This window comes from Stegastes partitus, unplaced genomic scaffold (assembly GCF_000690725.1).
Source record: "Stegastes partitus isolate 25-593 unplaced genomic scaffold, Stegastes_partitus-1.0.2 Scaffold1612, whole genome shotgun sequence".
NCBI lineage: Eukaryota > Metazoa > Chordata > Actinopteri > Pomacentridae > Stegastes > Stegastes partitus.
The window spans coordinates 120,753-145,575 of NW_007579343.1; the positions used below are offsets into that span (position 1 = coordinate 120,753).

General features: G+C 41.1%; 2 protein-coding genes across 5 annotated transcripts in view; both read left to right on the forward strand.

Moving 5' to 3' along the window:
* Window positions 1-13,590, forward strand: oclnb (occludin b). Of its 2 annotated transcripts, none has more exons than XM_008300956.1 (9): window positions 1-82; window positions 1,115-1,168; window positions 2,504-3,194; window positions 4,380-4,544; window positions 8,794-8,909; window positions 10,383-10,487; window positions 10,703-10,874; window positions 12,606-12,647; window positions 12,782-13,590. In XM_008300956.1, the coding sequence occupies exons 2-9, from the start codon at window positions 1,116-1,118 to the stop codon at window positions 12,878-12,880; spliced, it is 1,443 nt and encodes a 480-aa protein (XP_008299178.1). In that variant the 5' UTR covers window positions 1-82; window position 1,115; the 3' UTR covers window positions 12,881-13,590. The 2 variants fall into 2 exon arrangements, with proteins under 2 accessions (XP_008299178.1, XP_008299179.1); XM_008300957.1 differs by lacking the exon at window positions 1-82 and adding an exon at window positions 128-443.
* Window positions 8,931-24,823, forward strand: part of gtf2h2 (general transcription factor IIH, polypeptide 2) — a 19,933-nt gene continuing 4,040 nt past the window's right edge. The window contains exons 1-9 of one of the 3 annotated variants that reach the window (XM_008300954.1): window positions 8,931-8,943; window positions 13,894-14,122; window positions 14,502-14,611; window positions 14,681-14,758; window positions 14,980-15,016; window positions 15,818-15,904; window positions 15,999-16,049; window positions 20,493-20,547; window positions 20,824-20,929. In XM_008300954.1, coding sequence (XP_008299176.1) covers window positions 14,556-14,611; window positions 14,681-14,758; window positions 14,980-15,016; window positions 15,818-15,904; window positions 15,999-16,049; window positions 20,493-20,547; window positions 20,824-20,929 — 470 coding nt within the window. In that variant the 5' untranslated portion in view covers window positions 8,931-8,943; window positions 13,894-14,122; window positions 14,502-14,555. Of the gene's footprint in view, window positions 8,944-13,868; window positions 14,123-14,501; window positions 14,612-14,680; window positions 14,759-14,979; window positions 15,017-15,817; window positions 15,905-15,998; window positions 16,050-20,492; window positions 20,548-20,823; window positions 20,930-24,823 lie in introns of those variants that run through there. The other 2 variants (XM_008300953.1, XM_008300955.1) reach the window with 2 other exon arrangements.

Sequence of the window (24,823 nt, forward strand, 5' to 3'; positions counted from 1 at the left end):
TCTCCCAGAGCACGCGCACAGTTTTGTTGCCAGGTGTCGTCAGGTCGCTGCGGGGTTCGTCTGGTCCAGGTTGACACGCAAGGTGAGCCGATTTCACAGTCCTAATGAGCTGTAGTTGGAGATGTAGTGGTGAGGCAGGGTGGTACCTGGTGCATTCAGTTGAAGTCTGCTTTTCAATGTGACTGAAGTCCAGAAGTGGAGTGTTTTCCTTCTGAAAGCTCTCTGGACCCCAAAAAGAGCGACCCAGCAGCAGCAGCAGGCTCCCAGGACTCTGGTTTCACTCAACAGTTGTCAGCAACTTACTTTGAAGATGGACAGTTTCAGTTTATGCGCCAGCATACATATCTAAGCTCAGTCTGTTGTGTCACAAACAACTCTGAAGTTCAGGCAGCAGGCTGCCCTTTTCTGTTGGTTGAGAAGCAACAAGAGCTTTACTGAGGAAGGTCAGTATTTGAAGATTTACTTTAAATGAAGCAACCTGATCATCAGGCTACTAGTCTTCTTTCCTACTTCACAAATCATCATCATACCAACATAAGCACAGTGTTTTGCGTGTTTCATGTCTTTTTATGTCTCCCAGCAGCCACCAGTCTGTCTACCAGTCAGTGCTGCTCTCATATTGTCAGTCTGATTTTGTTGACAGTGTTATTTAGAGCATTTGCAGGGTTGGTTGTGTTTGTTAATAGTTGATAGTCTGGCTTCTTTTGCTAGAACTCAAAGTTTTGTAGAAAAAACATTTTTTGTAGTTGTCAAAGTATATAATTACAACAACTGTTATATTAGCGATTATACTTGTAATTTCAAATGGCACCCAGCCCTGCATTTTAGCACATAAATTCAAATACAATTCTAAGTGCTAATTTATGTAATTCAATCAGTTTCTCTAAAAGTTCACCTTCAAACAGCACATACATGAATGCAGGTGAGGTAGGACAACACATTCAACACACATGGCTACCTGATGTCTGGTAAATAAACAGAAAATTAGTGTCAGATGCCCATGAGCTGAGGGACAACAAAAGGCTGGCTGCTGGTATGTGACACCACAGCAAAGATGGTCAGTGTGTTTTCATGTGCAAGATCAGTCACTGTGTCTTTTCCCTTTGCATTTTAGTATGCCGAGCAACAAGCACAGCCACCCGTCACACCAGCCGAGTGGTAGCAAACAGTGAGTTGACCTACATTTATCCCTCACTCCTGCATTTTGTTCTGTAATGTATTGAGTGCGCTGATTTAAACAGTGTTAACTTCCAGACAGCATTGTGATTTTTTTCTGTGTACATACTTCTGTGGCTTTTTAAAGTTTGGAAAACATGCCTGTTTTGCCTCAGTCTCTCCAGATGCCTGCCTGTATCACCATATGAAAATATCAGTAAAATCCATAGAAATATTGTGGGATTTATAAATGACAGCAAAAGGGATTTGAGGTTAATAATTTATTTTAAAAAATCAACCAAAAATGATGTTTAACTGTGTCAACTCTCCAGCAAAAAAATTAAACAAAAAATACACACACTACACGGTGTGCCAAACAGCCCTGACCTACCTGGGTATGGACATGGACTTTTGGGGGTGTCCTGTAGTACCTGGCCCCATCCCATTGGATCCAAAGGTCCTCCATACATTTGGCGTGTTCAGGCGTAACCCATGGGTATTCAATCAAACTAAAATCTGGGGAGTTTGGAGGCCAGGTCACCACCTTGTGCTCCTTTTTCTTGTTTTTCAAGCCATTTTCTGAGCAGTTTTGTCAGTGTGGTGGGCCACTGGTGTCAGAGAGCAGTGTTACTATGATGCAGGTTGGGCATGCTTTGCAGCACTGTTTAGGTGGGCAGTATGCACATGAATGCCAGAACCCAAGGTTTCCCAGCAGAATGATATTTTCTAAGATGGTGATAAATGTCAGAGGTTTTAATGTTGTGGCTAACTGGTGTATATCTTGATGAATAGCTGCTGTTGAAAATGAATGCAGCTTTTGAAAAGTCCTTGCTGCAGTGAGGCTTGCGAGGCTTAATTTGCAAGTTTGTTGGCGACAAAATCCTGGTGACTATGGTGTATTGGTAGCCAAGATCCCATGTGAAAATATGGCAGCTTTTATTTATTATACTTTATTAGTATTTTTAGTTTTGACTCATTTGATTCAGTTTATCCGAAACTCTTTAAAAAGTCTGGAAATGAGTTAGTCAGTCAACAACATATTAATCTTCAACCTTTTTGATATTCGTTAATGACAAAATGACAAACATTTGTCCTACAAATTTGAAGTCAGCTCCTTTGGCCTCTAAGAAATGAAGATGGACATTTTTGTGATATTTTGTACACTGTGTCTCTGTGGACAGAAAAAATGAGAGCCATCAGATGAGCGCAACCTCATAAAAACTCACCAACTCTGCTGTTTTCAGAGCTGTGGACAGTATACCGTTATTCTCTTTTGTCTAGTGTAGCTGAATGACCATGTCTCAAATGTAGGCACTGACCACAGCTTCTTTTTCTTATTCTGTTGCAGCCACAGCAGCAGACACAGGCACAGTGAGCTCATGTCCAACCCAGCCTTTTCCTACTATCCAGGAGAAAAGATGCTTCACTTCTATCGCTGGACATCGCCACCGGGTGTGATGAAGATATTATGCATCATCATCATCGTCATGTGTGTGGCTGTGTTTGCGTGTGTTGCCTCCACCCTGGCTTGGGACTACGATATGAGCCTCTTGGGTCTGGGAGGTGGAACCGGCTTGTTGCCAGGTGGCTCATATGGCGGCTCATTTGGTGGCTCATATGGCGGCTCGTATGGCGGCTCATTTGGTGGCTCGTATGGCGGTGGTGTAGGCAGCAGTGGTTCCTATGGCTATGGAACACAAATGGATCCCAAAGCTGGCAAAGGCTTTATTATTGCCATAGCTGCCATTACCTTCATAGCTGTGCTCATCATATTTGTCTTGGTTGTGTCCAGGCAAAATGCTGCCCGCTCATCAAAGTTCTACCTAGCAACCATCATTATCTGCGCTATCTTGGCATTTCTGATGATCATTGCCACTATTGTGTATCTGGTGGCTGTGAACCCAACAGCCCAGTCCACAGGATCTGTCTATTACAACCAAGTCCGCCAGCTGTGTGCCCAGTACCAGACTCAGACCCAGGCCCAGGGCATCTTCCTCAACCAGTACCTCTACCATTACTGTGTGGTGGAGCCCCAAGAGGTGTGTTGCATTTGTCTTTTTCTTGTCATTTATTTCATTATGACCTAAAAACCAACTTGACAGAATACTTGTAACTTTATGGAGGACCTGTAGGTAATCCACTACATGATACATGCCTGTAGCTGCCAAAACAATCACTGTGATGGATAAATAGGACGAGTGCTTACATGGACTTAAGTAACTAACTGAATTCAGAAAATATTAAAAAGCTACTTTCCCTGTCTACTTTCTTTTGCCATGAACATGCACACTTATATAAGCATAACTGCACATTATAAGGATTTTTATTAGTTTATATGAAGAAATTCACTTCCTAAAGAAAGCTGATAAACCTAGTTACTTACATGAACATAAAGTAAAATTGCCATGTCAAATGACTAATTTCTTTTGCTCTAAGCACTTGGTGCAATACCTCTTTTGAGTGTTTGGGAAATTCTGGAGAAATGACAATGTGGCGTGTATAGTCGTCCTCAAATTTATTCATACCCTTCTTTTAAAGAAAAGGCAAAATTCACAATAGTCACTCAAATAACTAGAAACTGAAAAAAAGTAATAAGAAATTTTTTAAAAGAAAAGCTAAATTATAATTTAGTGGAATAAGACACTGCTTTTGAATTGTGGTTGAAAAGAATAATTAAAATAATAATAATAATAATAATAATAATTGTCCCAGACAAATTAGAGCACTTTGCTGATGAGAAGTGGTCCATAATCAAAATACCTGTCACAGGTGCAGAAGCCTGATTGAGAGTTACAGAAAACACTTGATTGCAGTGATTGCCTCAAAGGGTTGTTCAACAAAATATTAGTTTACGGGTCCCATCATGCTTGGTTGTGTGTTTTTTTGTTTGTTTGTTTTTGTTTTTGTTTGTTGTTTTAATATTTCTTTTGACCACAATTCAAAAGCAATGTCATGATTTTCATGAAATTTTTGTTTATTAATACTTTTGTCAATTTCAGCTTATTTCAGTCACAGCTGTTTTATTCCTTCTTTAATAGGAGGGTATGAATACATTTGAGGACGACTGTAGCAGTAGATTCTTACATCAACTTTTCTGTTCGCTCAGACCTAGTTTTCATGAGTGTCAGTCTTGTGTTACCTCCCATCTCCAGGCCTCCCTTTTACTTATTTATCCATGTTACTGAATTTAATTTCAGCTCACTGATGTTCTGTGGTTCTTGCAGGCCATAGCTATCGTACTGGGCTTTTTGGTGTTTGTTGCCCTCATCATCCTGCTGGTGTTTGCAGTCAAGACTCGCTCAAAGATCAGGCGCTGGGGCGAGGACCGCATTCTCTGGGAGGAAGTAAAGGTGGTCAATACTGGTCTCCACAACAGTATTGGGGAATGGGTGAGTCTGTATGTGACTGTGTTTGTAGGTCAGCATGTGAACAACATGTTTGCCTAACAGCAAAAGCCTAAGTCAGGTAAATCTAATTTTATTCAGTGAACTAAGAATAAAATAAGGACATTAGGCCAGTTCAACAAACTAAGAATTCTAGTTAAAAATGTTTTAAAACTCAGTGAACTAAATGGTAAATGATAAATGATCTGCACTTATATAGCACTTTTCTACCTTAGCTGTACTCAAAGCACTTTACAAAACTAACCAAGGCCACCACAAAACTAAAGCAGACATTACTTTAAAACACATGTACTTTGTAAGTGTTTTGTACTGTGCTGTACTTTTTGAGGGGCATAGTATGCCCAATGTCCGTCAGTCTGTCTGTGAGTTGGAGACATGGGGCAGGGCTGGATGGTTTCGTTTGCAGTTTCTGGGTGTGGTCTGTTTAGCCACTCTGTGCTGTGCTGGCAGGATGATGGGTTCTAAAAATAAATGATACTAGAACTATCTGAATATACAGCAGTTAAACAACACTTATAAATCCTGATTATTGGATGTCCAAAATAACTACATTTCCAGTAACAACACTGTCATAGTTTGCTGTCTGACGGCAGTGGCACAAATTAAAGTGTTTACCTGAAGACTACTTCCATAGTCGCGTAGCTTTCAATTCAAGTGTGTAAACTTTCCCAGCAGTCTGCTTTCAAACCTGATATTTCAGCAGTTGTACTGGCTAAGAGATACTCTCTCAGACTTCCTGCTGATGGTAGTGACAGTATCGGTGGAATTCAGGCATGCAGGAAAAAGTAGAGGAACCGGTTGGTCCTGGTGAATGGCTCACACAAGCAGTGTTCCTCATATAGAGAGTAGCTTCAACTGAAACAGGTATGAAAGGAGTCTCAGATAAACCTGACTGAAACCTGAGGCAAGCAAACTTTTGTAGGAGGAAAAAATAGATTTTAAAAAATGTACAATGACTGGCATAAAGGGGGAAAAAAAAACATTATAGGTTTCTTAGTGTGTTAATACAGTTACTATGATTTTATTGCAAGGAAATAATGGTAAAAAGTCAAGCAATATAAGTTACTCACCAGCCTAACCTTATTGTCCTTAGAGAGGAACACTAGAGATCTAGTATTAAACTTTCATAAAGTTATGTGACTTCTTAGATACATTTAAAAATGGGAGAGGTAAGCATTGAACCAGTTGATACCAAAATATCTTTATTTTTAGTCTTTAGTATCACACAAGATTCAGAAATGTTGGTTCCTGCACTTTCCACAATACAGCTGAATAGTTAGCTCAATTTGACTTGACCTGAATGCTTACCTTTTTCTTTTTCAGAATTTGTGATGCAGGTTGTTTTGTCATGCAGCTGCTGTTCCCTGGCCTTAGATTAAATTACCCGGATGTCATCATCAGGTTTTTTGTTACACAAGAACAACGACTTTAACTAACATAATCTCCTTTCCTATATGCTCTTTTCTCCACCACATTTGATGTATTTTTTGCCTACTTTGTAAAGCACATCTTTGAGTGTCTTGAAAAGCACAATATTATGTATTATTTAGTGGTGGGAAGTGATCAAAAAAAAAAACTCGTTAATTAGAGGCTTTGTAATTAATTAATCTCAATTAACTGCATTTTTATCAAAAAGCAATATCTGACACAATAAACAAGTTTTTTAATTCAACTACATTTTGGTTGATGACTGAATCAATGAATGGACGTGTACTTAAACAACAAACAACAACAAGTGAACTTAAACAACAAAAATGCTGATTTTTAAAAATCTATATTTATCTGCATTTTTTTATTTGTCTACTATGTTCACAGATTAGTGCAAACTCAAAGTGCAGTTATAGCGATTATATTCAAAATTTCAAGACTTTTTGTCTTAAAACTCCTTGTTGTACAGTTTGCACACCACCATGCTCTTATCCAAGCTGCCTCACGCTACGTGTCCACAGGATCTGTCAGTTTCTCGTTTCCCACTCATTGTGTAGTGAAATATGTTCTGGAATATCACGTGGAGTTTCAAGCGATGAGGCATCATAGCGTTGTCCGTGTGCTCATTGCCCCTGTGGACGCTGAGCATCAGGCCTCAATAAGGCAAAACCTTTCTGCCCAACAAGCCAAGCCATGTGTCTTGTCTTCATCACTGTTCCAAACGTTCTTGTGCGCTGACGTCAACCGGTGCATCCTGAGCATCTTTGTCACGGGTGGCAAATGAACTTTAGGTGCATTAGCACCACCTACAGGCTGAAGTGTGTGCATCAGTGTTACTGGTGTGACAGAAATTAGGGAACTGAGAAAGGTGCGATGAAATGCGTTAATTGTTTCAACATGTTATTTTTTTCTGTAATTGATTAATCTAAATTATTGCATTAAAGTCCCAGCCTTAATGTTATTATTTTTACATTGATCTTGTATAAGTGTTTCTGAACCCTAACCCTTAAAAATGTATGTAGTATCATCATATATCTTTAACTTTATCTAACTATAAAAAATTAACTTTGTTAATTATACTCAGGATCACAAAAAATGATCTTCAGATTTAAATACACAGTAATTCAACCTCTAATGAGAATGTACAAAGCCTTTTTCTCTCACTGTCTGACATTAAATGTGACTAAACTTATCCTGTTTAAGGTCAGTTAGGATTACCAAAATTATTTCTATTTGTTAAATATTCGAAAAATCCATCCATCCATCATCTATACACCGCTTAATCCTTACTAGGGTCGCGGGGGGGCTGGAGCCTATCCCAGCCGACTTAGGGCGAAGGCAGGGGACACCCTGGACAGGTCACCAGTCTATATTAGAATAATGAGAGAGGGAATTTTTTATTACTTTCTTCAAAGTCAGAAGTTTACATACATTAAGATTATTATGCCTTCAAACTATTAGGGAAAGCCCAGATGATGATGTCATGGCTTTGGAAGCTTTTAATAGCTTAATTGACAACATTTGAGTTAACTGGAGGCACACTTGTGGATGTATTTTAAGGCACCCCTCAAACACACTGCTTCCTTTTGTGACAACATGGAAAAATCTAAAGAAATTAGCCAAGACATCAGAAAGAGAATTGTAGAGCTCCACAAGTCTGGTTCATCCTTGGGTACAATATCCAAATGCCTGAAGGTTCCACGTACATCTGTTCAAACAACTATATACAAGTATAAACACCATGAGAATGTCCAGCCATCATACCACTCAGGAAGGAGATGGGTTCTGTGTCCAGAGATGAAATATTTTGGTGAGAAATGTGTGTATTAACCCCAGAACAAAAGCTAAAGACCTTATGAAGATGCTGCTGAAGCTGGTAAGAGAGTGTCATTATCCACAGTGAAACTAGTCCTGTACAGACATGGGCTGAAAGGCTACTCAGAGAAGAAGTTATAGAAGAAAGAAGTTACATTACTCCAAAAGCAACATAAAAAAGACAGAATACAGTTTGTTAATGCACACAGGGACAAAGACCTTCATTTTTGGAGACATGTCCTGTGGTCTGATGAAACTAAAACTGAACTGTTTGGCCATAATGACCATTGTCACATTTGGAGGAAAAAGGTGGAAGCTTGCGAGCCTGAGAACACCATCCCAACTGTGAAGTACAAAGGTGGCAGAATCATGTTGTGGGGGTGTTTTGCTCCAAGAGGGACTGGTGCACTTCACAAAATAGATGGAATCATGAGGAAAGAACATTATGTGGAAATATTGAAGCAACATCTCAAGACATCAGCCAGGAAGTTAAAGCTTGGGCCCAAATGGGTCTTCTAAATGGACAATGACCCAAAGCATACCGCCAGATTAGTTACAAAGAGGCTTCAGGACAACAAAGTCAATGTTTTGGAGTGGCCATCACAAAGCCCTGATCTCAATCCTGTAGAACATTTGTGGGCAGAGCTGAAAAGGTGTGTAGAGCAAGGCGGCCAACAAACCTGACTCAGTTCCACAAGTTCTGTCAGGAGGAATGGGCCAGAATTCATCAAACTATTGTGAGAAGCTTGTGGAAGGAAACGCAAAATGTTTGACCCAAGTCATACAGTTTAAAGGCAATGCTACCAAATACTAAGGAGATGTATGTAAACTTCTGAATAGAACAAATAGAAATAATTTTGGTAATCCTTACTGATCTAAAACAGGAAAGTTTAGTCTGATTTAATGTCAGTGAGAAAAAAAAGGTTGTGTCTTTTTATACAGTGGGTGTAAACTTCTGGTTTCAACTGTATGATTTTGTTTTTTGCTGCAGGTAAACAATGTGTCTGGCGGACCAGAGGTGCTTGTTAGTGACCACAATGATAAAGTTGGGAAGTCTAGGGACTATTTGGACCAGCTGGACCACAGCAAACCCCTTTACCTACCAGGGTAAGTTGTGCATCGTATCGTGTAACTTTGTTTTGTCATTTTTGGTATATTTGCACTGCCCAGCCAGTGCTAAGTTACTCTTGACAAATATCTAACTAACCTTGCAATGGGCAAGCTAACTGTCAGGCTAAACCTGAGCTGTTGCTTAAGCAGAGGTCCTCTAATACTGACCTGATGGTAAAGATTTTACAACTCACTCTCTCCTACATATACGTTCAATTCCATCCATCCATCCATCCATCCATTTTCTTCCGCTTATCCGGGGTCAGGTCACGGAGGCAGCAGGTGGAGCAGGTCATTCCAGACTTTCCTGCCCCCGGTGACGCTTTCCAGCCGAGAGATATAATCCCTCTAGCGGGTTCTGGGTCTGCCCCGGGGTCTCCTCCCAGGTGGACATGTTTGGAAAACCTCCAGAATCAGATGTTCAAACCACCTCAACTGGCTCCTTTCAACGCAAAGGAGTAACGCCTCTACTCCGAGCTCCCTCCAGATTCCAAGCTCCTCACCCTATCTCTAAGGCTGAGGCCACCCACCCTGCATAGGAAGCTCATTTGGACCGCTTGTATCAGCTCAGCTCTCTCTTAATCACAACAGTCAGGTCCAGCGCCTGCACCGAGCTGCCTGTCCACCTTGCGCTCCATTTTCCCATCACTCATGAACAAGATCCCGAGATATATAAACTCCCTCACTTGGGGAAGCAACAAAGTGTTCATTGCCATGTGTACAGTATGGAAACATGTTTCCCTGTACTATGAAATTCTTTCTTTGCTATCCACCACAGATGCCAAACAATATAAATCTAAATACAAAATAGATAACAAAAAGATAAAATAGAAAAAAAACACAAATTAAATTAAATTAAAAAAGACAAATAAAGGCAATATACTGTACAAAATAAGAAGTAGTGCAACATCAGCTGTGTATGCAATGGTCAGCGAGTATGTGCAATAATCAGCAACAATGTGCACTAAAAATCGTAAATAGTACTGAGGTAGTCCATGATCAGGTCACCAGATGAACAGTGTCCCCATGTCATATTTCATGAGCTAGATCAACAGATGACTGGAGGAGCAGCTGTTTGTGTACAGATAGAAGAGGAGGGAGGAAGGCATACAGTCTTGACAGAACTCGTGCTGATGGTCAGGGGGCCTAACACATGTTTCCCCAGTTTCATGTACTGCCTATCGTCAGTAAAGAAACCTGTGATCTACTTGCGGTGGAGTGAAGCACACTAAGCTAGAAGAGCTTGTCCTGCAGCAGATCTGGGTTGACTGTGTTAAAGGTCCTACATTCCTGAATGAATGTGTAGGCGCTGGAGGATGAAGATGAGGACCACGTGAACACCATTGTCTACAAACTTATTTGCCATATTGGCAAACTGAAGAGGGTCCACTGTGTTTGCGACAGCTTATATATAAAGGGTAACTGACACGGCTGCTATAAAATTATGTGAATCAACTGCTTTATTTGCAGAGACTCAGACATCAGCAGCTCTGTTGGAGGCCTGAAACTCCAGCTAAAGGACTATGATACTGGTATGGAATCAGGAGATGACCTGGAAGAGGAGGACTTCAGTGTGTGAGTGGAAGTGCTGGGATATAATAACCAGTTTGATTATGTGAAATATTTTAACCTGCTCTTCTTGTTATGGTAAATAACTGAGGTGTTTGTTTTTTTTTACATTTCTTAAGCACAACTCCATTTGGTATGCACACCACCAAATGTATCCAATAAAGAGTGTTACTAGTTAACATAATAAAATACAGTATGTTTAATTATGGTCTCATCTATAGCTTGTTTCCTTCCATTGTGGATGAGCAAGAGCGTCTGAGCTACAAACAGGAGTTTGACCGGGATCACCATGAGTACAAAGGCCTGCAGGCTGAACTGGACAGCTTTAACCAGGAGTTAGCTGACATGGACAGAGAGCTAGACCGACACCCTGAGGGCAGTCCACAGTTTCTGGTGAGGCGGCTGTGCCACTTTGAGTTTTTTTCCTTTGAAGTGAGGTTGGCCAGTCTTCCTTTAGTTCACTTGTCAATGATCCATGATCAGAGATGGCAAAAGTACTCACATTCTTTACTTAAGTAGAAGTAGAGATACTTGTGTAAAAACAGACTCTGGTAAAAGTAGAAGTACTGATTCAACTCCTTTACTCAAGTAAAAGTAACAAAGTACAGGTTCAGAAATTTACTTAAGTACAAAAGTAAATGGTAAAAATGAATATTTAGCTTCAATGATACATGATGTCTCTTTTAATAACTCTGCAAAACGAAGAAAGTTTTAAGCACACAAAATAGGATTGTTTTCATCCTTTAAGAACCTGCACAGTGCTGGTACAGAGAAAAACATCACTAGACAGTTTTCCATTTCAGCAACATTATAAACATTAAACAATATAATCAACATGGAAACACTCATCTTCTCAAGACTACCAAAATCTTTTATTGAGCCTCAGTAGAAGCTGGTTCTCACAGTTCTTGCCCTTTTGGGTCTGAAAATCAGTCCTTCAGTGTTAAAAGCCTCTGGCAGGCAGCTGAGACAGGCAGGGGTGTGTTGAGCTTCAGTGACAAATTGCACATTGCTGGGAAAGATAAAGACTTTTGTTGTTTTGTCTTTTACGTCATGTCGTCATCCGCGGAGGTTGAACCAAGCAACATGCCAGTTTTGAGAATGTAAGGAGTAGAAAGTACAGATATTTGTTTTCAAATGTAGGGAGTAAAAGTAAAAAGTCGTCAGAAAAATTAATACTCAAGTAAAGTACAGACACCTGCAAAATCTACTTAAGTACAGTAACAAAGTATTTTTACTTTGTTACTTCCCACCTCTGTCCGTGATTATGCCTACAAATTAGAATAGCGTTCAAGTAAGGATGATTAATTGGTCAGATAATGACAACATCCATTCATCATCTATACACTGCTTAATCCTCACTTGCACAGGGGGGCTGGATTCTATCCCAACTGACTCAGGGTGAAGGCAGGTTCACCTGGACAGGTCACCAGTCTATCACAGGGCTACACAGAGAGACATGCAACCAAGCACATTCCCATTCCCACCTACAGACAATTTAGAATCACCAAATCACCTCAACAAGTTTTTGGACTGTGGGAGGAAGCTGGGGAGCCTTGAGAGATCCCACGCTGCACAGGGAGAACATGCAAACTCCACACAGAAAGATCCCAGGTGTCCTAACAGGGCGCGAACTGGGGATCTTCTAGCTGCGAGGCGACGGTGCTAACCACTGAGCCACCTTGCAGCCCCATAATGAGAACATCTTCAGGAAAATGATTCACATTTAACCTTTGGCCATCGACTGCAGGCAAAAATACATTAAACTGTTCTTGGCAATCTATAAAAAAACATGTTGCTTTTTTCCCTATCAGGATTAAACTAGTGTGTACAATACATTTAGTTTAGAACAGAGTTTCCTATGCCAGACCATGAATAGAGGTGGTGTAATTTGCAGAAGGTTTTGCAGGAGATTTACAGAAGTGATATATTAAAGTTTTCTTCATTGCCATTTACACTCATTAAACTGTGGATTTCTCTACTGCTACTGAAAATACAATGATAAAGGTTTAGCAAAGGTGGACCAAAAACAAGGTGAAATGGCTTGGACTCTTTTGTTTAGCATAAAAGTTGTGAATTTTTGAGTGGTCACTTGAGAATAATAACATTTTTTTCTAATCTCAGGATGTCATGAATGAATACACCAGGCTGAAGAATCTAAAGAAGGTAAGGCATATATTCAGATTTTCAGCACTGTTGTTCCATACAGTGAACTACAGTTGCCTTAAAATAATAAAGAGATGATGTGATAAAATCAAATTCTTTAAATTCTTAATTGAATCATTATGTACCTTCTACAGTCATCAAACTACCAGATTAAGAAGAAGAGGTGTAAACATCTCAGGTCCAAACTGTCACACATCAAGAGAAAGATCATTGAATATGACCGCCGACCTTGAACCTTCACCTGCGACCCCGTTCATGCAGAGAACAGCACAAATCTGCAGTTTCCCACCCAGCTGTTTTTATTGTGTGAGTTTATCACTAAAGTATTTGTGATTACTATGGTGGTAGCCCCTTGCCATTTATTGCTTCTTTTTTTTTTAAAAATCAGCTGATCTGGATTTTCCACAAGGAAAGGGGTGAATAAAATGTGCATTTTTTTTAATGATTGTCTTTGACCAACTCTGATACCTCTCTTAGCTACACAAAGGACTATTTTTAATAACAATGAATATGTATAAAATGCATTGTTTTTTTTTGTTTGTTTTAAGAAGGAGATGTAATGTGAGAGGTTTTCATAGTGTCTTTTATAGCTTTAAAAATAGACCAAAACAAGTTTGGCAGTTTCATGTAAAATGAAGGCACAGCTAAGATGAGACATGAATGTGTTGGCATCCTAAGGTGACTCCCCTTCCAATGTAAAAATAATGTTTATTTGTAACTTTAAAATTATTGTGGTCAAGCCTTTCTGTACTTTTCTGCTACTTTCCATAAAATTGTGTAACTATTACGGTGTTTTCTCATGGTGGATATTTAAGGAAAAACCTACATGTAACTAAGTCATTGATGCTCCGTGTGCTAGTAAATTTTGTCTATAACTGTCATTTCCTGTAAATAATTTCATTTCCACATTATTCAAAGGCAAAATAAACAATCATACCACTTTGTCAGTTTCTTTGAGTTGTTCCTATTTTGTGCTGATAGCAGCGTTTCCCGTGAGCTGGTGGAACAGAATATACCAGTAATATGCTGCCACTGCCTACAGTTTGCTCACTTCCATGAGAGCTGAACATCACAATTGCTATGCTAATCGTGCACTCGTTAACTATAGTCGATGCGATTCAGGTCGACCGACAGCTGCTTGGATAGTTTGCTTGGCGTACACGTTTCCTTCCGGAAGACATTTCTTGTTGCACCAACAGAAGGCGCCGTGCTGCTCTTGTGTTTGTAGCGAGTTTAGGTGGATAAGTGAGCTGTGTGGTAGTAATGAAGTGGAAGGACCCGGATACGTCGTTGTAAGACGCCTCGGGCTGACTGAAGCTCCTCAGAGAACCGCTAACGAGCTGACTAGTTATCAGCTAACTAACTGACTAGCTGCAGCTCACTAGCTGATAGCTGCTGAAGTGACAGGACGCCGTTGGTCGACGCTTCACGGCGGCGTGTGTCGGCTCACTGGCAGCGGGTCGGACGCGGTGCTGGTCAGTTACTGAGTCTGTCATTAGTTCACATTTATAGCCCAGAATGTTTTTTGACGTCCATTGTCCCTTTCTGGGTTGAAAACAGTATGTTTATTCGCTTCTTTTGTACAGTTTGCGACACAAATAGCGGCACGTTGGTCAAGGTTTAAATAATGTGCTGTTATTAGTGACGACGCCTGAATTAAAAGTTGTGTTTTGACCAAGTGTAATGCCAAAGTCCGTTCAGTGTACCTGCAACGGAAGAATTTGTAACTTATTTTTTCTTTACTGTCGACTTTGTAGACCATAATTATTTAGGAATCAATAGTGTATTCTGTAATACTGCATTCGGAAAATCAATAATTATCAGTTCTATTGTGCCTGCACTACAAATGCGCAGTTTTGTTTCCCGGTTCTTCGGCTGGTAGTGTTGAACTCCCTGCCGGCAGAAGCCATGGATGAAGAACCAGAAAGGGCTAAGCGCTGGGAAGGAGGCTATGAGAGGACATGGTGAGCTGGGGCACTGTGGAGGGACGGGTCTTGTCATGGAGCTTGTTTAGCAGCTCTTGTGTCTTCCAGGGAGGTGTTGAAGGAGGACGAGTCTGGCTCCCTCAAAGCCACAGTGGAGGAGATCCTCTATCAGTCCAAAAGGAAAAGGTGTGTGTTAGAATGACTGGATGAACAATTACTTGTTATTCTTAAGCTTACTAAAACACACATTGCTAGTGTTTTGTGTATTCTTACTCAGATATGTAATGATGTAATTGAGACCCATTGGCTGCTATTTGAGTTAGAAATAAAGCATTGTAAGGTAATCTGTATGGCACCTACAAGAACAATGTCATTTTCTCTCACATGCTTCACTTTGCGTACCTCAGGGTGATAGAAAGCCATGGACAAGTAAGGCTGGGAATGGTGAGTAAGTTCTGAATCCTCCCTAGTGGAGAAGCAAATTTTAAACAGTTTTCTGGAACCAAAATACAGTCAATGTTTTTATATGCTGGTGAAGCTGTTTGCTAACCACTGGCTCTTAATGTTGGCTGGAAAATTGGCTCAGTTACAGTGATTAAATTGTTCGATGTACTTTCACAATTTTACAAATTATACCTTTTAAAATTACTGTTCAGTGATTGTCCCCACAGAAAGTATTACACGCAGAAAGCAAGCTGTGGTCTTCCACAGCAACAAAACTGTAACATTATTAATATTTTTGCAGTGGTTTAATATAAGAAAAGTCCTCATACCTGATCTACCATATGGAGTGAATGTTCACTGTAGTTGGCATTCCACAAATACTGTCACAGGAACAGGATTTCAGTTTTAAAGATTATCATCAGACAAAAATATAAAGATAAAAAAAGAAAATAACTGATACAAAACTCTTGTTTTACAATATACTGGTAACATACAAGTTATGAGTAGCACAGCAGCACATTACTTATGACTTGTTCGTTTTGTTGTAGATTTGTCAAAAACATTGCAGTTTCAAGGCACCAATATGATGTATGACTGTTGCACCAAGAGCATTGGCTCTTCACTGTTAAACTGATCTGTTTGAAAGGCACTGGAATGAAAAACATGTTGGTTACAGAATACTGCACTTCACTCTCCCTTAATCAAGTGTAGTGTAGAAATTAGTGTGTTTTGTAATCAGGAAAATAGAATGTCATGTTTTATTAAAAATGTCAAGACATTAAAAGTTGTGCTGTGGTCTAGATGCGTCACCTTTTTGTGGTGATTGACTGTTCACGCAGTATGGAAGACCAGGATTTGAAACCAAACCGCCTCACCTCAACTCTAAAGGTAAACTCAGGGTTAGACCCATCACACACTACACCTGCAACCATATGCTATGACTGTTTGTAAAGCACCATCTCCTTTCTTCTTTCTTCTACAGCTGATGGAAGCATTTATTGATGGGTATTTTGACCAAAATCCCATCAGTCAGGTATGTCTCTGAGTTCTGTGCATAGTGTACACCAAGCTGTAATAAAGCTTTACACTCATATTCCATGCTTTATTAGATTTTTTTGGAGACAAAAAATCATATTCAATACAAAAGTGAGTGTAGGTCTGGTATTGTAGGGTTCCCAAATAGTGTTGACAGTGTCAATACTGAAACAGTACAACAGCAAACATGTGAATGCATCGAGAGAAGTAATGGAATAGTAGATGGCAGAACATAGAAGATAAAATGTATTTATTAATATAGAGAAGGACTGATAGCTCCCCTGCCTTTGCCCTGAGTCAGCTAATAGACTCCAGCCCCCTGCGACCCTAGTGAACATTAAGAGGTGTTGTTACGGCTTTGCAAACAGCTAATCAAAGAACAGTGATGGGCAAATCAATATATAACTATACTATAAGCCATCTGTAACTTAAGACATCTTACAGTCCTCCTTGCCCTTGCCTTTGCCTTTCTTGCTACTCTTCTTCTCATCCTTTCCTGGCTGTGGTGCCTCTTGGTTGCTGACCACTTGAACTGGACCCTTTGGTAAATCCACATCTTCACCGTGCAGCTCATGCCTGACAGCATCTAATCCTTCCTCTATTAGTGAGCATACAGTTTGTTTGATGTTCTCTGCAGCCACACCTAACCCTCCAACATTCGACACCTCCCCTTCCTCTGCTACGAGCCCTGGATCATCTGCTACACCCGCTTCTTCTTTAGGTTTGTCTTCCTGCTCTTCACAAACATTTTCCACCTCTTCACATGTGGCTTCTACATTAACCAAAGAAGGATTTGAGTTTTCATCTAGTGCATCGACGTGGTTATCCCCATCAACTGTACACTTGTCATCATTGCTTTCAGCTGGCTTGACTTGTGTATTTTCATTTGGCTGAGTTTTACTTTGACACAGCCCCGAACTACCACTGACCGTTTCATACGACACGACTTCAGCTCCCACCTCGAGCTCTTCCTGTTCAGAGTTTTTGGAAAGTTCTGATTCTATAGCTGCTTCCATGTCCATTTCATCAAAATCAAAAGACATCCCTTCCTCGTCTTCACCGTCGTCTTCATCGCTGAGCAGCTGGGTGGGTCGAGATAAATCACTGTTCTCATGTTTGTCTTGGCTGTCATTCGGCTGCTCATCCAAAGAACAAAGAGATGACTCACTCTCCTTAACATGTTGACTGTCTTTATGTTCTGAGTCTTGTGGAACACCTGTCTTCTGCTTGATGCCAGAACCACTCTGAGACTGTGGTGTATCTAACATGGCATTAGTATTGATCGCCTCTGTTTTGTCTTTAGCTTTTGATTCTTCAACCTCATCTATGTACTCTGATATTTTGCTTTCCGCATTATCCAACTGTTAGTCCTGCACTGCAGCCTCAACACTCCCTCCAGAGTCCAACACCTCTGTGGTACTTGTTAATGACGACGTTTTGTTACCGTCGCTTTTTTCATAGTGCGACGAGATGTCTGGTTCAACTGAATCTCCAGGTTCCTTCAAGTCACCATTCAGCTCCTCACTTCCTGTTCTGTCTTGATAAAAGCCTTCTTGTTCAGTCTCGGCTCCTGCCTCGCCATCATCTGCGACTGCCTCAGCTGCCTCTTCAAGAGTTTCATCAGTATCCTTCCTGGGAGGTTCATCGCTGCCCAATTCGATGGCTGCAGGTGAATCTGATTCAGACGAGCTCTTTAAATCCTCATTGAAGTCCTCAGTGGATGGCAGTGAGACGGACGCGTTATCTTTACTATCAGGATTGTTTATGGATTCAGATTCATTAGCAGCAACATCATCATTGCTTGATTCAGCTTCAGTGTTTTCTTTGCTGCTTGTTTCAATGCCATTTTCAGGCGTATCAGCTGTGTACTCAGATTTCATCTCATCAACAGACTCAACTTCTTCAACAATTTCTGAGTTTGTATGGGGACTTCGCTTTCATAGTTATCTAGACTTGAGATTGTCTTTGTATCAAGGCCATCAGTGCTCTCTGTATTGTTAGAGTTTAAGTCAGATTTGCAAAGGTTGGTTTCAGAATCACAACTGGGTATAGACCGCCTTTATTATTATTCTTCTTTCTCCATTTCTGATGTTTGTTTACCATCTTCTTTTCTTTTTTTTTTTTATTGTGCACGTATGATGTGAATACATGAATGACATCCTCATATTGTCCATACGCTGTTGCAGAGCAATCTGATCAATGACATGACAAGCAACATTACAAATGTGCATCAAAAACTTTATATATAACTAGTGCAGTATAATTTACAGTTAACATTTTAGATTCTCATCTTTCCACAAATAAAGTTTTTTTTTTTTTTTCCTGTTGTTGCACAAATGGCATCAAAGACAAGACTCCAATAATATATGTACTTGCATCTAGCAAGTGCTGGGAAGTCTTTCGCCCTTGTTACGCAATGAAGACCTGCCAACTGACGACAGTGTTTTCATTGGGTCCTGCGTGATTGGCCTGACTCCGCTCATCTGCCCTGGCCCAATCCACAATCGGCAACGGCACACTGAAATTTCCATAATAAAAAAAAAAAACACACAACAAAGAAGGAAGGGCCGGCAGCCGTAACAGGTGTATAGATGATGGATGGATGTATTGTTAGCTTGTACTGTAAGATGGTTTAGAGGTAGGTAACTGCTGTTGTAAATGGATGAGAAAGCAGAGATACTAGGGTGTTCCTTTAGTAATATTTATGAATTCCCACAAATAAGTGATCGTAGGGGTAATTCAACAACAACAACAAAAAACACACCAGTCTAACAGACCTAACACTAATTAATATACATTTTATTACCAAAAAATGCCACCAATTACCAAGTCATTGGTATCGCAAAAATGCATGACCATTAACTTAGGCTCTGTGTTGTGGGTGAGCTCATAATGACTGTTGACTGTTCGCAAAATAATGCCATATTCTGCTTTGTGAATCTATTTTTTGAATAATCTGTTGGCAAGAGCACTTGTTTTTGTAGCCATGCCTCTTACTTTGTCAGCATTAAAGCTGCAATGTGACTATGAGAGGTGACAAAAGTGGTTGGTGCACCAGTCAAGAGTTTGGACATACCTTCTCATTCAATGGTTTTTATTTATTAATTTTTTTTCCACATTGTAGATTAATGCTGATGACATCAAAACTATGAAAGAACACATGGAAGTATGTAGTAAACAAAAAAATGTTAAACTAACCAGAATGTGTTTTATATTTTAGATTCTTTACAGTAGTTCTGTTTTACTTGACAGCTTTGCACACTCTTGGCACTCTGTCAGTTTCATGAGGTCGTCTCCTGGAATGGTTTTCCAACAGTCTTGAAGGACTTCCCAGAGGTGTTGAGCACTAAGACACAGCACTTGGAACCAGAAATCTCAAATTTGGACTCATCAGACCAAAGCACAGACTTCCACTGATCTAATGTCCATTCCTTGTGTTTCTTGGCCCAAACAATTCTCTTCTTCTTCTTGTTCATCCTCAGTGGTGGCTTCTTTGCAGCAGTTCGACCATGAAGACCTGATTCACGCAGTCTCCTCTGAACAGTTGATGTGGAGATTTATCTGCTACTTGAACTCTGAAGAATCTATGTAGGCTGTAATCTGACGTGCTGTTAATTTGCGGTTTCTGAGGCTGGTGACTCTAATGAACTTTTGAACTCTTGGTCTTCCTTTCCTGGGGTGCTCCTCATGAGAGCCAGTCTCATCAAAATGTTTGATTGTTTTTGCAACTGCACTTGAGGATACATTCAAAGTTCCTGTAATTTTCCAGACTGACTGACCTTCATGTTTTAAAGTATTGATGGACTGTTTCTCTTTATTGAGTTGAGTGGTTCTTGCCATGCTGTGGATTACAACAGTAGTCAAATAGGGCTATCCACTGTGTACTAACCCTACCTCTGCACAACACCACTGATGGTCTCAGACACATTAAGAAGGCAAGTAATTCCACAAACTGACTCTTGACAAGGCACACCTGTTAATTGAAAACCATTCCAGGAGTTGACCTCATGAACTGACTGAGAGAATGCCAAGAGTGTGCAAAGCTGTCATCAAATCAAAAGGGGCCTACTTTAAAGAATCTAAAATATAAAACATTCTGGTTTGTTTGACAGTTGTTTACTACATAGTTCCACATGTGTTTTTTCATAGTTTTGATGTCATCAGCATTAATCTACAATGTGGAAAATAAATAAAAGAAATAAAAACCATTGAATGAGAAGGTATGTCTAAACTCTTGACTGGTGCTGTCAGATGTAATTTGTCAGCATTTAGCTAGATTATTTAGACAAACCAGTAATCACTCTTATCTCATAAAATCAACCATGTTAAGTGACTCATAATGACAACAGACAGTTGTAAAGTTATGCCTGGCTGCATACTGGACGTTAAGCAGGCTGCTCATGCTGTTTGTGACCTTACTTCATGAATTGCATATTTTCAGGTGGGCGTTATCACCACAAAGAACAAAAGGGCTGAGAAGCTGACTGACTTGGCAGGTGAGGATCATGTAAAGTGCTCATGTTACCCCTCAGAGGAATGCTTTACATTTGACTTTCAACACATTTTTCTGTAGATAATGTCAAATTGACATCTTTAAATCACAACAATATTGTGGCATTAATATGCCATGTGTCTCCTTTGTAAATAGCGGTGAGCATCACCCTGTGTCATGTGTTCAAATATTTCACTTCTCATCAGCTGTGACCTATAGCTACCAGTCTGTGATATAATGCACATTCAGTGTAAAGTGATATGTTTTGTTTCACCATCAGGAAATCCAAAGAAGCACATTGCTGCACTGAAGAAGGCAGTGGACACTGTGTGTGTAGGAGAGCCGTCCCTGTACAACTCTCTGAACCTGGCCATACAAACCCTGAAGTAAGTTCAGCAGTGTCTACAGTGCCTATAAAAAGTTTTCACCCGTCTTGAAAAATGTCCCTTTTTGCTGCTTTTCAACATGGAATCATGGTCAATATCATGTGACTTTTTTTTGACAAGAATTTACAAAAAAAAAAAAACAACAACACTTTCCTATCAAAGTGAAAACAGATTTCTATTTCTGGAGAAATCACTGTTACCACTGCGGGATAACATTGGCAGTTCCATCCATCCATCCATCCATCCATCCATCCATCCATCCATCCATCCATCCATCCATCCATCCATCCATCCATCCATCCATCCNCCATCCATCCATCCATCCATCCATCCATCCATCCATCCATCCATCCATCCATCCATCCATCCATCCATCCATCCATCCATCCATCCATCCATCCATATCCTCATCCTCATCCTCATCCTCATCCTCATCCCGCTTATCCGGAGTTGGGTCGCGGAGGCAGCAGCCTTAGCAGAGCCGCCCAGACTTCCCGATCCGCACACACCTCCGCCAGCTCTTCCAGGGGGACCCCTAGGCATTCCCAGGCCAGTCGAGAGACATAACCTCTCCAACGTGTCCTGGGCATAGACTGTATAAAAGATGGACGTAGCTACCATGATGTCACCCGTTGGTTTCTGCACTGAGAAAATGAAGCCAGGATTTTGCTGCTTCCTGGTTGACATCTTGGATTTTTGGAGCCAGTGACGCAAAAATCATCGGAGGGGAGGGCGGAACCATAGGAGCAGTGATTGGTCAGACGGATTGAGAGGCAGGCCCTCTCTACCCGCCCACATTTACCGCCTTCTGCTCGCTTCGTCTGATTCGTCGCTGTTGATAGTCAATCAAGCCAGCCACGCCCATTGCCCCGCAAAATTTTGACGATTTTTTAAAAATTCAGTATTGATTTATTTTCAGATTGGCCACCTGATCTCTGAATTTGACTATGAAAACTAATTTAAAAAAAATCCTGAGCTGTATGCGGTATTTCGTGATCTGTGATCACTTCTTTTCTAATTCAAGTCTATGGGAGCCAGGGCTTTTTGGAGCCAGCAACAAGTGGACATGGTGATATTGCAGGTTTTTGACACTTCCGGGTTGGCTTCATTTTTCAGGGCTGGTTGCTACGTCCATCTTTTATACAGTCTATGGTCCTGGGTCTTCCCCGAGGCCTCCTCCCAGTGGGACACGCCCAGTAGGCATCCAAAAAAGATGCCCGAGCCACCCCAGCTGGCTCCTTTCGACGTGGAGGAGCAGCGGCTCTACTCCGAGCTCCTCCCGCGTGACTGAGCTCCTCACCCTATCTCTAAGGGAGTGCCCAGCCACTCTGCGGAGGAAACTCATATCGGCCACTTGTATCCGCGATCTTGTTCTTTCGGTCATTACCCAGATCCCATGACCATAGGTGAGAGTTGGGACGTAGATTGACCGGTAAATCGAGAGCTTTGCTCCTTGCTCAGCTCTCTCTTCACCACGACGGTCCGGGACAGCGACCGCAACAATGCAGACGCTGCACACGTCTGTCAATCTCACGCTCCATCCGCTCCTCACTTGTGAACAAGACCCTGAGATACTTGAACTCGTCCACTTGAGCCAAGGACTCTCCACCGACATGGAGAGGCCTTGCCTCCTTTTTTATATTTTGTTTAAATCAAATCAAGTTTATTGTCGTTTTGCTGTACGTACAACAGTAGTACAAACAAGATTAGAATATAAAATGAAAAATTTGTGTTTAGTACATAATTATACACCCCTTGAAGTCAGTATTTACTAGAGGCATCTTTGGCTGCAGTTACAGCATTGAGTCTATGTGGATCAGGCTCAATAATGCAAGGCTGATCTGGACACTGCAATCTGCAATCATTCTTCTTTGCAAAACTGCTCGAGCTCTGTCAGATTACAAGGGAATCATGACTGAGCAGCCCTTATGGGGCGGCTGTGGCTCAGATAGTGGAGCAGGTTGTCCACTGATTTCAAGGTTGGCAGTTCGATCCTCATCCCCTCTGCATGCCGAAGTGTCCTTGGGCAAGACACTGAACCCCAAGGTGCTCCAGATGGCAGGCAGACACCCTGCATGGCAACTCTGTCATCATTGGTGTATCAATGTGTGCGTGAATGGTAACTTTGAGTACCACTAAGGTAACAAAGCGCTCGCTACGTAAGTGCAGGCCGTTACAATTGACCATTTTCAAGCCCAGCTACCAATTCTCAATTGGATGGAGGTCTTGGCTCTGACTTGGCCACTACAGAATATTCATCTTGTTGTCTTTAAATCATTTCTGTGTAGCTTTGGTTGTTTGCTTTGTGAACATCTGCCTTGCTGGAACAGAAATCTTCTCCCTATTTGCAGTTCTCTTGCAGACTTCATCAGGTTGTCCTTCAGGATTTGTCCATACTTTGCTACATTCATTTGCCCTTCTACCTTTACAAGCCTTTCAGGGTCTGTTGTCCTGAGGCATCCCCGCATTATGATGCTGCCACCACCATGCTTCACAGTGGGATGGTGCATTTGTGATGATGCGTATTGTGTCGTGTTTGCCAAACATTGTGTTTAGTCTGATGGCCAAAATACTCAAGTGGAAAAAGCTGTGTTTTAGTCTGTTGGTATGGGCTCTCATGACTTTGAGTCTGCCAGAGGGGAGGATGGTAAATAGAGAGTGTCCTGGGTGGGTGGGGTCATTCTGGATCTTTGTATCCCGTCAGAGGAGACGAACCCTAACCCGCCGGAGGAGACGACTTAAGTAGATCTCCTCTAGTTGTGGGAGTGCGGAGCCAGTGATCCACTGAACCATCTTGATGACCTGCTGAAGTTGTTTGCTCTCCGATGCTGTGCAGCTGCCATACCACATTGTGCATCCATAGGACAGGACACTTTATTGTGCAGCAGTAAAAGTTTGTCACCAGAGGTGGAGGGAGTTTGTTCCTCCTCAACATTGTGAGAAAGAAGAGACGCTGCTGGGCCTTTTTGACAATGTGGGTGGTGTTCACAGTCCAGCCCAGATCCTCTGAGATGTGCAGTCCGAGAAACTTAAAGTTCATAACCTGCTCCACTTGTTCACCATTGATGCTCAGGCCTCAGCGCAATCTGGTCCTTGACGTCGAAAAGTCAATGATGACTTCTTTTGTCTTCGTGGTGTTGAGCCTGAGGTGCTTGTCGCTGCACCAGGGGCCTGTACTACGAAGCAGGATTTAGGGTTAGCAAGGTAACTTCAGGTTAAATCCTGGGTTTTCAGTCCTATGATGGTGGTTCACTTCTTACCGGGGTACACTGCCATGGTAACTAATGCTGAACGGCTAACCTGCTGGGCAGCAGGTTATGGTGGAGATTTATAGATCACTGGGTATAAACACACCTCCCACTGAAAATCAGTTCTGTCCCATAAAACTTCAGAAGGAGCAGACAACGAAGCAGTTCTTAACAAAATGGCATCAGTATTTATAGAAGACCCGCTACGCATCAGAGCGTTACGTGTGAGGGATACGGAGGGGTGTGAGGATTTCTCAGGACCTGCAAAGCCCCTTAGTGCACCCTGACGAGGGTCTCTATGGGCTCCCGTCTTCCTTCATTCATTTTTTTCCTGCCGGCTACAGACAATGTCAAAATTATTTCATATTTTTTTCCATACCAATATCACCCCAAAACAGTAAACTGATTTTAGCATTAAAGCTTGTATTTGTAAGATACGTTAATAAGCCAACACTGCTTTTAATTATTTTTTATATTTGTTCCTAATTTGTTCCCACATCCTTTTTACACTGCCAGGGTTCCAGCTGAAAGTAAAAAAATGTCAGATATGACACAAGTATATACATTAGGCAACAAATTAATTAAAGGAATCATCAGATGTGCTTATTGTCTGATATGTGCCTTCATGATGGAGCAGTGATTATAT

Bases quoted from the DNA above. Each gene is read 5' to 3' on its own strand.
- oclnb (XM_008300956.1), top strand. From the start codon at position 1,116: ATGCCGAGCAACAAGCACAGCCACCCGTCACACCAGCCGAGTGGTAGC. The intron at 3,195-4,379 runs GTGTGTTGCATT...TGGTTCTTGCAG, and splicing joins GTGTGGTGGAGCCCCAAGAG to GCCATAGCTATCGTACTGGG. The intron at 8,910-10,382 runs GTAAGTTGTGCA...CTTTATTTGCAG, and splicing joins AAACCCCTTTACCTACCAGG to AGACTCAGACATCAGCAGCT.